The sequence below is a fragment of the Cavia porcellus genome, unplaced genomic scaffold, assembly GCF_034190915.1.
Source record: "Cavia porcellus strain 051 isolate PalLab524CR breed Dunkin Hartley unplaced genomic scaffold, mCavPor4.1 scaffold_23, whole genome shotgun sequence".
In the NCBI taxonomy this organism is placed as follows: Eukaryota; Metazoa; Chordata; class Mammalia; order Rodentia; family Caviidae; genus Cavia; species Cavia porcellus.
Genome location: NW_026947506.1, coordinates 6473068 through 6490112, shown reverse-complemented (window position 1 = coordinate 6490112; position 17045 = coordinate 6473068). Strand labels below are relative to the sequence as shown.

The window sequence follows — 17045 nt, the reverse complement described above, 5'->3', positions numbered from 1 at the left end:
GTACGAGGCCGAGGGTCCACACACGACCCAGAACAGCGAGGCACACTGCTGGGCAGGTCTGCAGCCAGGGAGAGCTGCACGGGGTGAGCCGTGCGCATCCGCACGTGTGACCCAGTGATGAAGGGGGGCTGCCCACCTCCATCCGGACGGAGCTGTGGCTCGAGTGCCGTCAGTGCTGGGGCTGTGTGCCTTGCTCTGGGCGGAGCTGCGCAGGGAGAGAACTTCACTGCAATCTGCCATCTCTTTGAAACATTCAATTTCTATTGAATGACTACAGAAAAGGACCACACTGGAACAACATGTGGTTCTGACTGGATTGCTTTATGTCTAACCAATTACTCTTATGCTACTTTATGTTCTTAGCTTACCCCCATTAGGACCTAAACTGTGACCAAGGCTAGCTACATGTGAACCATACTAAATTCCTACTAGAAATGCATATTTCAAAAGAATGCAAATATGTAGTTTCTCACTATTCTTCCCCCAAACCTCAACTCGATGTCTCCAGTATTCAGTAACGATGCTTGGTGACGATTTCTAATTATACCATCCAAAGATGGAGTGTTAACCTTGGGGACAAATAAAAGCAGTCTCAGGAGAGAGGTTACTACGGAGCCCTGGGACACACAGATGCTGGTAATTTCTGAAAGTAGAATCATGACGTAAGTGATCCTTAAAAACTGGTATTTTCTATCAAAAATAGCTGCCTCATTGAGGGACTGAAGTGGATGGCAGAACCTTAAAGTGATGGCATAAAAAATGTAAGCTGAGTTAACAGACAAACCAAGAATAGCTACAGGTCCATTCCTGCATTCTTAAGTCTTCAACATTAACCTTTAAAACCATAGAACTGTCTGGAGACCACTATTTCTCTTAGTGTAATAACTGTTAACTTAGAGCAGATTCGCACCACGCCTGGAACGCTCTGCCGCCCACGGCTCCTCCACCTCTGACCCACATCTGTGCTCGGCATGTGCTAGGCTCGTGTCCCGGCAGTGACAGGAGGGTCAAGGATATACCCCACCTGTCATCGATCCATGTTTGTCAGATTTCTCAACTGGATAAACAGCTCTTACTGTTTGATCCTAACATGAAAGATAAAAGTCAGATTTATCGCAAACCCTGGTTGTAGGCCATTAATGATTAAGAGAGATGATGTGCTGGATCCTACCTACAGGAGCTCCTCGGGAGGGAGGCGTTAGAAAGAGACATTGATTCTTTCAGGGAAAAAATAACGGGTCACACACTTGATCTCTAAATTAGTTTTGTAGAGTAAAATCACTCAGAAGCCACTAATTAAGTGATCTCTGCTACAACGCAACGACCTCACAAAGCAAAGGGAGTGTTAAATACTATTTATGGACCCATCGATACCTTTAGTTTAGTATGCCATAAATTATTAATTTGTGCTTTGAACCAAGTGTAACATTATCATTTTTATGTGAGTATCATATGATGTCTTAACATGATTAAAACAACTAGAATAAAAGTGTGACACATGAGCCACACAGTGAGTTCAAAGCCAGCGTGGGCGACTCAGCTGGACCCTGTCTCAAAAAAAAAAGAGAACATACAAATTTACTGAGCGGTAACCGTGACTTGGAACCATTAGTGTAACTCCCCCAACATCTGCCTTCTAACCAGAGAACTTTATCATCAGAGTGCTCTGGCTGAAAAAAAACTATAGAAGCTGCCCCAGAATCAAGTTCTTAAGGAACATTCATTGAAGGCCACATGAGCTTCACCAACAGAGTCAGCAGCACACCTGGGATGAAGGAAGCCCTTCTTCGACACCGTTAACTAGAGGACTTTTAGATACGGAACTGCTGCAAGGGACACAGAACAGACGCGTGCAGAATACTCAGTCTTGCCCAAGTCTGTTTTAGATGTCACCTCTCTTCTTCGGATTCTCTTCATCTTCCGCTCAAAAGCATTAATCATTTACTAGAACATCAGTAGGCCGACCGCTTTCGGGGTGTACCTACCGGTCTTCCTTTGAAGCTGAGGGCACCACGCTGCTCCAGGACCCCAGAGCACAAGCACGTAATGCTGACCTTGGGCCTGTTCCACCGTTAATACAACTTTCCTTTGCTTCTGTCCTCTGTAAGTGTACAGCGCCTCTGGGGAAGGGACAGCGATGTCTTAGTTGGCATTACTCCGTCACAGGTGACTCCATATGTCAACAACTCCAATAAATAGGTAATGACACCTGCATGATAGGCTAAGACGGCCTTGGGCATTAACATTAGGATCTAAAATCAAAGAAGGCCTCAAAATGTTTACCTGTCAGTACAGCGACATCCACAACTCTCAGCACAGCGTGCACTAAGGTATCAGGCTGCAGCCGCGCCAGCTCTGCGAACTCGGTCCTGCTCCCCCTGCGAGGCCACCTCTGCGGAAGGCCCCTGAGATAGGAATGCTTTGAAGACACGTACGCCAGCAGGTCCCGAAGCACAGCAGTGCTAACTATACTGGAATCTAGGAGGAAAAGGACACACCAGTGTGGGCGAAGGGTGGAACACCACTTTTCTTCACGGTGCACGATAGTTTTAGAACTGCATTTTATGTTGGAAAGTATAATTAAGCAAAACACCATTGTATTTCTATAAAACACCTAGTTTATGCTTGAATCAGTTTAGAAATAAAAATACAGGTTGACATTTTTAAACAGTGGAAACAGAATCAGTTACCGTCTCCAAGGATTTTACTCCATTTAATATCGTTTCTCTAACCAAGCTCAAAACGTCCATTCTGAGCAGCATGAGCCCCTGCCTTGCAAGCACACAGTCGTGAGTTCGATCCCTGGTACCCAAAAAAACCAAACCAAACCAACAAACTTTCATTCTGTTTCCCTTCCTCCAGCACCCTGATGGCTCCCAATCCTTGGGGTCTGCTGCACCCCACCTTTCCCAGCTCTCCTGACCGCCGCCCCCCTTCCACAAGCTCCTGGGCACCTCACCTCTGAAATACCACAAGGCCAAGCTGCCCCACCGGCTCCCTGGCTACAGATGCTCTACTCTTTCCCACTACTGCGTGGCTGTCCTTAGCAACCTGTGGGAACCCACACTTCTCTGGGCTTCATTTCTCATGTACAGGGTGGTAGTTTTGGGGGGAAATGATCCCTGATATCAAATTATGTATCTGTCCCCGTTTTATAAAAATTTACATGAAAATGTGGTTATGTAGACTACAAGGAAAATACAGTCTGCCTCAAGGAAGCAGCGTTGGTCTTGATTTACATATCTAATTCTATCTAAGGTAAATGTGTACCCTATCACAACCACCAGGACTAGGATTATACACCTCACTATAACGAGTAATGAACAGGAGTCTTTCCCAAAAGTACAGCATATTGAAAAAATCCCAACGTTAAAACACTGACTGGTTGTACCTGTCAAAACCACACTGCCTTGCTGACTGTTGGTTCGTAGTTAAGTCCTGGTATCTGGTAGAGCAAGTTATTCTCCCCTACATTTCTTCTAAAAATGCCTTAGCTGTTTTTGACCATTTACCCTTCCACAAAAATAGCAGATAATCTATCAACTTTCATAAAAATTATTTTGAGATTTTTACTGGCTATGCACTAAATTTAGAGATCAACTTGGGGAGCACTGAAGATATTTTTGAAAACTGAAATTTCTATCACATGAAATCTTCCAATCACTGAACAAGGACTCACATATCCTTTGTCTGCCAAACTTACTACTTCATACTTAGCACCATGTTAATTTTCTAAGAAGCACCTTCTTTAAGTGTCATTCGCTGTCCTACTCCAGAATTGTCTTTTGTATATTAATCTTACCTCTAGCCACCCCGCTAAACCCATCATCGCTAGTAGTTTGTTTCTGGTTTGTAGAGGGGAAAGGACAGTTGTGCATAAAACATTATATCTATGAGTAAAGGCAGTTTTATTTCGTCATTTCTAACCTTCATGTATCTTTTTACATGTTCCACCATACTAGTTAATAACCCTAATACCATGTTAAACAAAGCTAGTAATAACAGTATCCTGGTCTTGTATCTCAATTTTAAAAGCAAACTTTCAAGTACTTTCTCAATTTGGATAATTGTTCTGGATTTTTTAAAGGCTCTTTCTGAAGTTATGAGAAATTTCTTTTTATTTCTGTTCAATGAAATTCATCAAAGGCTTTTTTGAGCCTTCTGGCGTGATCACACAGGCCTTTTAAAGAACTTTACGTTTGGGGCTAGGGACATAGCTCAGCAGCACAGCCCTGGCCAGCAAGCACGAGGCCCTGAGTTTGATTCCTGGTGCCAAAAGAAAACAAAAAGCTTTTTGTTTGGCGCTAATGGTAAACTTCCAAAACTGGTAGAGTCCCCACATATTCCTGACTCTCTAAGCTCTAATGTGGACATCTCACATAGGGACTAAATGTCCTGGACAGAAACTAATTGGTTAAATATTAATTAACCTACAGAGTTTATATAAATATTACTAAATTCCCCATTTACATCCTTTTTTGTGTGTTTGTTTTGAGACAGGATCTCACTACGCAGTGCAGGGTGGTCTTGAACTCACTTACGTAGCCCAGGCTGGCCTCAGACTCACAGCCTACCCCTGCCCCCAGCCTCACAAGTGCTGGGGTGACAGGCCCACACCTGGCTGTGTCCTTGTCCTGAGTAGGCCCCTATCAGGATTCCACCTTACAGTTCCCTGCTATTTTCTATCAGAATCCTCTAGTCTGTCACAGGTCCTCAGTTTTCCCTCGTCTTTCATGATCCTGACACCTTGGAAGAGTACCAATCAGCATTTTGTAGAATACACCTCCATTTGGGTTTCTCCAATGTCTTGCTATGATTTGAGTCCATTTTTGGAAATATCACGAACATTATATGCTGCGTCCTTCTCAAAGCATAAGATCATGGAATTCATGGTATCTATACATCTTCACCGGTCACGTTTACCTTGATCACTTAATAAGCTGAGGTTTGCCAAGTTTCTTCACTGTGCAGTTACTATTCTCCCCCTTAGAGGCAGGAACCAACAGCATGTACATCCCTCAACAGATGAACAGAAAAGGGAAATGTGGGATTCGTATATAGTGGAGTACTACACAGCCATAAAGAGAAAAAATCTTGAGCCATTTATAGGTAATGCAAGCAAACCATGTTAAATGATTCACACACAAGCTCTCTCATCTGAGAAACACAACAGTTAGATATATATGCAAATAAAAAGCAAACTAGAAGTGGATAAGTAGAAAGTAAGGAGAGTTCAAATACTTCCCCAACAAATCCCCGTTGTCTTAAAGATATTCAAGTATATATGCTTCATTTACGCTACTAGTTTATCTTAGTTCATTGAAAAGAAAATTTTGTATTATCTCTTTGCTCCTCTGTGTCAGAATCTTTTTGGTTTATGCCTTGTACTGAGTAACTACTTTGAAGATGATACAACTGTAATAAATACTGTTATTCTCTTATTATTATGAAATTGTTTTATTTTGTCATAAAATTTTTAAAAAGAAGCAAGAATGCTACCGGGGAGACACTGTGAGGCCACGCAATGCCGTCTTCCCAGAGCCCCATCTACTCACCAGTGGACCCTCTTTTACATGATTGTGTCTGGGGGTAATTCTCTCTCTCTCTCTGTCTCTCTCTCATCTTCATGAGGCAGGGTCTCACTGTGCAGTTCAGGCTGGCCTTGAGCTCACTTAACATCTCAGGCTGTTCTCTAACTCACAGTGGTCCTCCTGCCTCAGCCCCTCTCTGTCTGTCTGCCTGTCTGTCTGTCTCTCTTTCTCTTTCTTGGTACTGGGGATGGAACTCACACCTCGGGCTTGCCAGGCAGGCGTTTACAAGGCTGAGCTAAACCCCCAGCCCCTGCCTCAGCCTCTCAAGTGCTGGAATTACAGGCGTGCACCACCACGCCCGGCTCTCTGTTTCTCTTGTCTCTCACTTACTAGCTAACATGAATTGCTATCAGTTCAGAGGCAGAAACATTTGTTCTGGCCTGTGAGTCACCATCGCTGCCATCGGGTTTATCTCCGTGCTTTATTTATGCTCCGGCCGCGGGGCACCGGGGCTGGTGCAGTTGGCACCTGTGCTCTTCCAGCAGCTCATCTGACTCCGGAGTCCGGGCGCACTGGCGTTCCCTGACCTGACTCTGCAGTCAGTCCCCTCTGTTTCCTTTTTTAGCACGCTGTTTACAGGCCGCGTTCGAGATACCGGGTGTGCTCTGGGTCACTGAGGATACTGCTGCTGCGTGCCCCTGGGCAGGCCGAAGGGGTCACTGGCGCCCGCAGCTTCTGTATCTATTTATCCAAGGACCAGAGCCCACGAGTTTACAATATGACCTCGGGTCGGTCCACAGGGCCAGCTGAACTCTCCCCTCCCGTTCTCCACGGCTCCTTCTCACCTGTCTTCGCTTACTTAACATCGGTACAGGTGCACGGAATGGCCGCCACGCGCTGGGCCGAGGCACACGCTGACCGCACACGCTGACCGGCTGCGGCACTGAGTGTCCTTAGCCTCAGAGAACCTCTCGGCCAGGGTCTCCCACGCAGACCTCGGTGTGTCTTCCTTCTCCTCCCCTTCTCAGCCGTTATTTTATTCACCAGAAACACCTAGTTTCTGTTGCTCTGCACCCCGCCTGGTTAAATTGCTGGGGAATTTGGGGGGCTGAGACCTCCCTGGCTGGGTCCGTCGAGCAGGTCACTCTCTCGTCACCTGTCGCTCTGCTCCCCTCTCTCCTTTCTCCTTTCATCCTTCCTCATTCACTTCTTACGGCCAGCAGTCTCTCTAGTTTCTGGCTTCACTGTCCGAGTTTTCTCTCCACAGACAAAGAGCCATGTATCCCTTTTCCTTCCTTTTTTGAGACAGAGGACAGCATGCTACACATACTTGGGAGTGGCGGGAGGGGTTCACATAATGTGCACCCTGGAAATCACTCCATACCTGTTTTAGTGTTAGTAGCGCACAGTGTCCCACTCTGTGGCTGTCCTACAGTGTCCTATACATTCTCCTGTGTATAACCATTTAGATATTTCCCAGGGTTCTGTAACTGTAAGCTGCAATAAACAACCCGATATATGTACATATTTTCCTGCTTTTGAGGGCATATCTTCAGGGTAGGCTCCCAGAAGTGGCACTGCTGGGTCAAAAGCTAAGGCCAAGCTGGGCATGGTGGCATAAGCCCCTAATTCCAACACTTGGGAGACTGAGGCAAGAGGATCACTGAGGCCAGCCTGGACTGTAGCGAGATTCTCAAAATAAAACAAACAAAAAAAAATGCTAAATGCTAAATGCAATTTTCTTAGATGTTGCAAACACTCCTCCAGAAAGCCAGTAGCAATTTGCATTTCTACAGCCAATATATACCAGGTCCCGTTTCATTACAGCCTCACACTAGGTGAGCTGTCATGTTTTGTTTTGTTCTGTCAGTCTGGTAGGTAATACATTGTACCTCTCTGTAGTTTTAGTTTAAATTTCTTTTTTTTTTTTAATTTTTTTTTTTTTTGTCTTTTTCATTTTTATTGGTACCAGGGATCAAACTCATGACTGCCTGCTTACAAGGCAGGCGCTTATGACGCTGAGCTAAATCCCCAGCCCCAAGTTTAAATTTCTATAAGTATGAGTGAGTCATATTGGGGGTTAGAAAAAAGAAACAAATCAACTATAAAAGAAAGTCCATCAAAATCATGGCAGACTTCTCAACATAAGCCTATAAATCAAGGAGAATGAAGTATTTCAAGTCCTCAAAGAAAACAACCTTCAACTCATATTGATGTAACCCAGCAAAATCATCCTTAAAAGTCAATGGAGATCCAGGCAGGATGGCACATGCCTGTAATCTCCACTTGGGAGGCTGAGGTGGTGGAGGGGCTCACTATGAGTTCAAGCTTTGGGCTTTGAGTTCAAGGGCAGCCAGGAATATACAGTGATTCAAAAACAAACAAACAAAAAAATCAATGGAGAAATAAGATACTTTCATGACAAAAAAAATTTTGAAGAAATTCATGACCAAACCAGCTCTCCAAAATTTTCTGAAGGATATTTTAGAAACAGATAATAAAGACTAGAATTTCAAGAACACAATACAAAGAGTCCATCAGGCAAGGCAAGCAGTTACACAGAGGGGAAACACAGGAAAACAAAGACAGGAAAATAATATGACAAGAATAAATCACAATACATATCAGTTATAACCATGAATGTAAATGGTCTCAATTTCACCAACCAAAAGAAACAGACCAGCAGAATGGATCAAGAAACAAGATCCAACAATATGCTGCATATAAGAAACTAAATATCTAATTCGAAAAGAAATTCACAGACTGAAAATCAATGAATGGAAAACAATACTTCATGGGACATGAAACCGGAAAGATCAGGGGTAACTATTCTATTTTCAGACAAAAGTAAACATCAAGCCAAGACTGATCAAGAGAGACAAAGAAGGTCCCTACATGACTGCCAAGTAAAAACTCCAAGAGGAAGAGGTAACAATCATAAATATTTATGCACCAAATACTGGCACACACAACTTTATTAAGCAAATTTTTTTGGAGGGGGGATTTTTTTTTTTTTTTTTATCGGTACCAGGGATTGAACTCACGACCGCCTGCTTGCAAGGCAGGTGCTTATGCCGCTGAGCTAAACCCCCGGCCCCCATTAAGCAAATATTAAGGGACATAAAAACTCAGATGAGCACTAACAATTGCAAAAAGGCTCAAGACCGTACTGTCACAAATAGATCAACCAGATAAAAAGTCAGCAAAGAAATATCAGAATTGAACCAAACGTTTGTGAACAAATGGACTTAAGTAGATGTCTGCAGAGTGTTCCATCCCACAACATCAGAATACATATTCTTCTCAGTTGAGCATGGTACGTTTTCCAAAATAGAGCACATATTATCCCTCAGAACTTGCTTAGTAAATGGAAGGGAACTGAAATTATCCCACGCATATTATGTGACCACAGTGCAGTGAAATCAAAGGGACAACAAAAACTATATAAATACGTGGAATTTAAATACCTTCCTGAGCAACCAGTGGTCACCACTGAAGAAACTGAAGACAGGAAACAGTTCCTACAGTCAAACAGCAATGCCAGTACCCATACAGAGCTTACAGACGCCGTGGAACAGCCCTCTGAGGGAATTCACAGCAGTGAGTGCGCACACCAGAAAACATAGTGACAGCAAAGAAGCAACCCGACCTTGAATCTCCTACTGCTACAGAAAGAAGAACCAGGGAGGAAATTATAGAGATCAGAGCAGAAATTAATGTAATTGCGAGTAAGAAAACAGTACAAAGAATCAGTGAGTCAAAGAATTGGTTCTTTATTTTTTTTTTTTTTTTTTTGTCTTTTTCCTTTTTATCGGTACCGGGGATCGAACTCACGACTGCCTGCTTACAAGGCAGGCACTTATGCCGCTGAGCTAAATCCCCAGCCCCTAAAGAGTTGGTTCTTTAAAAGAGTAAATAAAATGACAAACTCTTAATAAATCTTTTTAAAAAAAGAAAGAATGAAAGAAATCACTCAAATCCATGCAATTAGGAATGAAAAGGGCAAATCCACAACAGATCATCCAGAATATCATCAATACCAAGTTTAAGAATCTGTATTCAAATAAGATGGAAAACACAGAAGAAATGGACAGATCCTTAGATGCATATGAATTATAAAACTTGAATCCTGGGGTTGGGGATTTGGCTCAGTGGTAGAACACTTGCCTAGCAAGCTGGAAGCCCTGGGTTCGATCCTCAGAAAAAAAAAAAAAAAACTTGAATCCTTAGGACTCTGGGAAGCCAAGCCAGCACCTCCTCTCCCTGGTAAGCGGCGGTAGTATAGCCCACTGCAGCCCTTCCAGGGGGAGAACTAGCAGTGTTTCCTGAGAGCCACACCATGTTGGAACTTAGGACTCTGGGAAGCCAAGTAAGCACCTCCCCTCCCTGGTAATCGGTGGCAGTGTGGCAGACTGCAGCCCTTCCAGGGGGAGAACTAGCAGCAGCTCCTGAGATCCGCACCATGTTGGAACTTAGGATGCTGTGAAACCAAACAACCAGCCTGCCTCCCTGCTAAGCAATAGTGAACCTACTGATTGATGCACGGCCTAGAGTCAAATATCCCACTCCCCCTACCCTCCTTCTCCCCCCCCTCCCCGCCCATTAGCAAATGGAAACCAGAAATCTGAGCATCTCCTGGGAGGTTGACCATAGCAAATAAGGGGGACTTCCTTCTACCATTTCTTTGAAGGCAAATACTTTTATTACTGTTTTGCTCTTTTCTGATTAATGGTACTGCTCTATTCAATATTCGGTTTTGATAAGTTCTATAGTGTTCTATATTTCATCTCATTTTGATATACAGGATTGAAAGAACAACTATTATAAAGATACCAAAATATACTGTGACACCTATTACTGTTATCAGGGTAACCTGCTGTGAAGTTCTGTACCAATTTCACTGTATGATCTTAGTTGGCTTTATTCTGACTTGTTCTGTTGTATACTTTCAAAAAAAAAAAACTTGAATCAAGAAAATATAAAAATTCTAAATAATCAATATCAGCCAATGAATTTGAAGATGTAATAAAAAACTTAGCAACAAAAGTCTAGGTCCTGAGGCTGGGGACACAGCTCAGAGAGGCAAACGTGCCTGCCTGGCAAGCGCAAGGTCCTGAGTTCAATTCCCAGTACCAAAAAAAAAAAATGCAAGGTTCCGATGGATTCACTGCTGAATTCTACAAGAAATTTAGAGAAGACCTTAGGCCACTACTCCTCAGACTCTTTAATGAAAATAAGAGAACATCTCAGGAAGGGAAAGCAGCAGGGAGATGGTCACACTTCAGGACTTTGGGCAAGTCACAAAAGAAGCACAAGAGAAGACGGTCTCACAACCGCAAGGCTGTGGGCAGAGGGCTCGTGAACCTGTCCAGGCACACAATCACCATAAAAACAAAGAAGAAGAAAATCGCTTCACTTTCATCTTTCCTAATATATTTATAACAGACGCTCTTCACCTTCCAATGGGTTATTACCCAATGTTCTCACTCTGAAATCGAAGTGTAATACAGCACAGTATCCAACATACTTGATGCGCTGCATAGCCTGCTTATCAGCAGGGCCCCCTGGAGAGTCTCAGTCGCTTTTCTGGCCATCAGGCGGCCGGCTGAACCCTGTGGCTCACTGCCCTACATTTCTAGAGAGCGTCACAGCATATGGATCCCACGGAAAGAGCAGAAGTCAAGATCCAGAGTTTAACCAGGTCTGCTGGCCCACGTCTGTTACCCAGCACTCGGGGGACTGAGCCAGGAAATCACAAGTTTGCGGCCAGCCTGGGCCACACAGTGAGTTGATGCACGGAGAGATCTTGTCTCAAAAAGACGAACAAAATAAAGTGCATGTGCGTTGCCTTTGCACAGTCACAAAGTCAAAATTTTAAGTTGAAACACCATAAATCAAGAACCATTTGTACTTTAATACTAAGCAACCATCACATTCAAAATGCGGCTTACATTCTTCAGGCAGGACAGAAGAGTAATTCCCAAGATTTAACAACTGACTGGTAAACGTTGATTGCAGCACTGTGTCACCAACCCACGGATCCTCACGGACGGTAACATCTGGAGAGGAAAAACAGTTCTGATCATGCCAGAAAACCTTCTCATCATGGTTAAGTTAGTGATCGCTTAGCAAAATCTTAGATTCCCCGCGTGCCGTGTTGAAATGTCAGTGGAGCTCACTGCTCTGCTGAGGCAGCGTTCAGCTCTGCACCACAGACTGCTGACAACAGGAACCTGACCAGGTAAATCCCGATAAAGCCACTTGAGAGAATGCCTGGGAGGCTGTCACCCAGCCGTTAACGGCTGCGTAGACGCTGACCGCTGACCGTGTGCGGGGCTAAGCGTCAATCCTGCACTCACCTGCTCTACAGACTGCCTGACAATCCTGGAATCCGTGGTCCTCATTCCCCCTCAAGATTCGGCAGGACCCTTCTCCTGCACTCAAACACTGTAACTAAGCCTCTGAGGCCAACCAATTCTTTCTCCTCTTCCGTACTCCTTCATGTGTGGCTTAGTCAACTTCCTGCTAATGCTAAGATACCGTGTGTTAACTGTAAGTCAGCAAAGAACACCTAACAGATGCTAGATGTGTTCTGTTAGATAAAAAAGACAATGTTCCTTATTATTCTATAGTATGAATAAGATTCTGGAGGCTGGATGAAATCACCACTTTGCCACTTCCAACATGTATGACGGTGTACAAGTTATTTTTCTGGGCCTCAATTTCCTCAACTGAAAAACTGGGATAATAAATAGTATTTTTCTCATACAGCTGTTGTAATGAGACAAACATACACTGCTTAAAATATGGTCTGATAGGAAGTGATCTCCCAACCATTAGCTGTGTGTCTGTCTCTAACTATGTATAGATACATGTGATAGATGTAACAAATGTGATATGTATATATCACTTTTTTTTCTGAGACAGAGTCTTGCCTTGTAGCTCAGGTTGATCTAGAAGTCACCATGTAGCCCTGGCTGGCCTTGAACTACAAGCACTTCTCCTGGCTCAGCCTGCCAAAGTGCTGGGATTACAGGTGTGAGCTACCACATCTGTCTCTACAGAACACATCTGAAGAAGCACAAAGAAAATAATTTAAAGATAGTATTCCAAACTCCATCAGTGGTTATATAAAATTGATAATTCCAGGAGCTTTTCTCTTTCCCATATTTCAAAATGTGATTAATAAGCTAGGCATGGTGGCTCACACCTGTAATCCCAGCACTTAGGAGGCTGAGGCACGAGGATCACTGTGAGTTCGAGACCAGCCTGAGCTACAAAGTGAGGTCAAGGCCAGCCTGAACTGCACAGTGAGACTCTGTAAAAAAAGTGAAATTTGATTAATATAATTTTAATAATAAAAAATCAATGAAAACCTCTACTAGTTCCTTTAGTAAGAAGGTAATTTAAGAAAAAAACAGAGACAAGAGGGATGAGCTTCCATCTGCCTAGAGAAGACCTACAGCAAGGTCCACCGTGAATGGCCAGGGCCAAAGGACAGCAGTAAAATGACCATGGCCTGGGTGCCAGGCCTCTCTTTATAGTCTGGGAATCCTGATTCCCAGAATTATTAGCATTATTAGAGTTAAGTCAGCAGAAAGGTCCTTTCCTTCTAAGGCTGCTCCCGTAGTTAAAGGGCTAAAGCTCACACACACAGAGGAGCTCCCTCTGCGATGCACGGCGAGCAGTTCCCGGTGAAGCACGGAGCGGAGACCCGGAGCAGGATGGTTACCAGGCAGAGGAATGGGACGGTGCTACAGCCCCCGTAGGACAGTCAGAGACCCGGGAATGCGCAGAGCAGGACACCAGGCAGCAGAGCGCGGAGGGCCCCCGTGCAGCTGTCAGGAGGGCCCAGCCTGGGTGGGCCAGCGGAGGCACCTGGGAGTCCTCAAAGGTTGAAGGTGGCAGGAGGACGGAGAGCCACGTTCTACGAGGAAAACTGCCGCGATCCCACAAGCAGCTCACCTGTGAGGAAAACGATGTCTCCGGGAAACACAGTGAGTGCCCAGAACGCCGTGGTCCGCCACAGCACCACCTGCTTCTTCATTTCAGATTGGTCGACGACTGTAACTGTTGCTAGGGGCACTGTGGAGCCAGCATTTGGTCCAGATTTTACGTTTACCTCTTTTACGTGGCATGGAGTCAGCACCATAACTAGGCAATTATACTTGTGGCTTCTAGAATCACAACGTTTGATTAAGGACGGTTTTTTAATACCCTTAAATTCAGGCATGACCCTCTGGCACTCTGCTCTGGCAGAATCTCTTGCCTTGGAACACGGTTTCATTTTCTGAGAGATGGGGGTGACTTCAGGGAGAGCCTCAGAGAGGCCTGAGTTAGGGGTGGAGGGCGTGCTCCTCCCCGCAGGAGTTCTGCGGATGGCGTCTGGCTGGGAGCACAGAATCCCTGAGCTACACAACTCAATCCGTATCTCACTTGCCGCCAGCCCCTCTTCGCAATCGAACAGTTCTTGAGACCCTGCGCCTCCTTTCAGACCTTTTCCAGGGTCCCCACGGATGTGGCTACTCTCTGTTTCAGAGCGGGCAGGACTGAAAAGTTCCAGGGAATGTGCTTGGGCTTGTGCACTTTCATCTCCTTCTGCAAACTCTCCATTAGGCTGAACCAGACTATCCTCGGCCATCCCTCCCTCCGCAGGCCCTGCCCTTGGTGCAGCCTCCACGCTCACAGACCCTGCATTTCTGCACTTCTGCCTTTGCGCCTGCCTTTGAGCTAAGAAAGCGAGCTGGCTGCAGGTCATGACGCTGAGAAATTCAGTGTCCGCCGAGATCCCGGCCCTCCTCCCAGCTCCCGCAGGCCCCGGCTCCTCCAGCGCAGCAGAGGAGAGCGATTCCGGGTGCGGGCTCTGCTCTTCCCGGAATTCTGCCGGCACACACTTTGTCTCTACAGCTGCAGGTCCTGGACTGCTGTGTCCAGCGCTAGAGGCCACATCCGGCCCAGCTGCACATCTGAGGCCTAAGTGACAGGACTCCGCCTGAACATTTTGATCCCGGGTGTCTGACCCATTTTCAGGCCGTCCTCCTGTGATGTTACTTTCACACTGAAGCTGTTGATGTTCCCTTTCATTAGGGGAACGCTGGGCTCCGTCCTTTGGTCCCCTGATTTGCACACTAGAGCAGGGCACAGCACTCAGGCCTGAGGAGAGACCCTTCTGGGCTTCTCCGTGCTGTGTTTCAGAAGCAGAATGCAGAAAGCCGGGCCTCCTCTGAACAGAGCTCCCAGGACCCGGAGCGCCCGCCCCCTTAGGGCCACCATGCTCCTTCAGAGTCCCGGGCGGGTGGCTTTCCTCCGGCACAGCCAAAGCGCGCCCATCACACAGCAGGTGCATCTTCTCCCAGCGGTCAGCCGTGGACGTTAAAGAAGCTGCTCCCTGGAACCCTGTCATTTTCAGGGGACAAACCGGAGCACCCCAAAAAATGTGGACTTGGGATCTTCCACTCATAATTTCTGATAAAAATGAAAAATCTCAAATTAGCTTTTTGTTAGATTTTAAATTTTTTTATTAACTTAATAAGGAACCAAAAGAACATGTAATACAAACTATGAATCAAAAGCATAAAAGGTGGTTTACTTTGGTATGGCATTTAATTAAAGCACTTATAAGTGCACAAGAAATCATGAAGGTAATCAATACAGTCACAAAAATATCTTCACCTGGAGACTCTTTCAGAGAAATAAACCTAAGGGTACTAGCACCAAATAGATAAATTTTGAGTACACTCATTTCTTGGGTTGCAAAATCTTGCCCCTTAGATCACAAGTAAAAAGTAAACACCAAAAAAAATAATAAACACCAACTAAAAATAATAAATCATGAGTTAAACACATAGGAGAAAGCATTCATGTAATAGACTGCAGTCACCATGAAATTACCTGTTTTCTTTATTCCTAGATGATCTCCGTGGGTCTTGGTCCTGCTTCCTTGACGGGGAACTCAATTCCCAAAGCCCAAGCAGAACAGGAACTTGAAGTGGAGAACGGAACAAAGGAGGGGCCGCCGAGGGACTGAATTTCTGTTTCACGGCGGCCCATTTGCACAGCTCTTGTGTTTGTGTCTTTTCATCTTTTCCACAGTACAAACAGATTGACAATAATTTTTGTAGTACCTGTAAGGATATCTTTTTAAAAGTCTTTTAAAAAACTGGAAACTTCATTTACATTTTTTCACTATGACAGGTGATACAAGTGAATCAAAATGACCATCATCTCACTGAGATGCACAGGAAATGAACTGTTTGCTGCCGACAGTAAATAGGGTCTTATTAAAGAGACCTTTCCCTAAAATTCACTGAAACGTTTTTACAGTGCTAGCAAACAAAAGACAGACAAGGTCCTTGGCCTGGAGAACTAGTCACTTGGTTTAAAAAAAAATAGTGAAAGCCAGGCAGCAGAGCACGCCTGGAAGCCCGGGTCTCGGGAGACCGAGTGAGGCGGGGGGCAGCAGCAAGGTCGGGGCCAGCCTGGGCTACACAGTCAGTGCTTGTTCCAGGGAAAAAAATGGAACATAATGGACATCAGAGGTGCGGTCAAACTGTACAATGAATGCTTAAGTTTTTAAAATTTTCCTACAGTAAAAAACATATTGCCATTAACACCCTCAAAATACACCTGCCAGCTTCAAACACGCCTGTGCTGTGCTTCTTGCCAGGTTTTGAAGCAGTACTGGGAGTGCTCTTCGGGTATGATGGACACGGTGGTGACCACTGCTGCCAAGTGCCACACGATGGACAGAAGGGCTCGAAACACAGGGCAGCGCGCTCTCCACCACCCTGGGCCTGGCACCACGAGACCTCTGGCTTCTCCCCAGTGTCAAAATGATGGAGAAAGGTAACATTTCTGAAACAATTCAGGACATCGGGGCAGTCAGATGCCCACCTAAAGATATCCACTAGCCATGCGGGCAGTGCACACCTGTGACCCCGGCACTCGGGATGACAAGGAATGCTGCTGTGAGTCCAAGGCCAGGGGACTCGGCCTGAACTCCGAAGGGGCCCTGGGACTCACATGGAAAAAAACAAAAAACATGGAAGAGGATCTGCAGAACCACTTCAGAAAGTGGCAAGAACAGGATACATGGGCTAGGGATTTAGCTCAGCGGCATAAGCGTCTGCCTTGGAAGCAGGCAGTCGTGAGTTCGATCCCCGGTACTGATAAAAAGGAAAAAGACCAAAAAAAAAAAAAAAGAAAAGAAAAAAGAACAGGGTACGTGTGCTCAAAAACATTAACTGTATTTTCTATCATACCACACAGACTAACACCTTCAAAATAATGCAGAACACAACATAAGCTGTGAACAGGAAATGACAATCTGGTAGGGAAGATGCTTCCGTGGGAGACAGGCATTGTGGCTACATGCATTTTTAGGTTTGCTTTGCTTGGTTTCCACGGTACTGCGGACTGAACCCAGGCCTCACCCACCCAAGGAAGTACTCTGCCACTGCGCCACATCCCAGCCCTGCTGCAAACCCTCAACAAGACATGAGACCTGTGAAGGTG

General features: G+C 45.2%; 1 protein-coding gene across 13 annotated transcripts in view; it reads right to left on the bottom strand.

Annotated features, from left to right (window-relative positions):
* Shld2 (shieldin complex subunit 2) overlaps positions 1-17045 on the bottom strand; it is a 97864-nt gene that overhangs the window by 24761 nt on the left and 56058 nt on the right. For 11 of the 13 annotated variants that reach the window (XR_010042225.1, XR_010042224.1, XM_063233745.1 and 8 more), the window contains 5 exons: positions 15423-15655; positions 13497-14996; positions 11483-11590; positions 2284-2478; positions 1986-2120 (listed from right to left, as the gene is read on the bottom strand). Coding sequence is in view for 11 of the 13 variants with exons in the window: in XM_063233745.1 (XP_063089815.1) it covers positions 1986-2120; positions 2284-2478; positions 11483-11590; positions 13497-14991 (1933 nt within the window). In the remaining 2 variants the exon portion in view is untranslated. The remainder of the gene's footprint in view (positions 1-1985; positions 2121-2283; positions 2479-11482; positions 11591-13496; positions 14997-15422; positions 15656-17045) is intronic. The other 2 variants (XM_063233746.1, XM_063233747.1) reach the window with 2 other exon arrangements.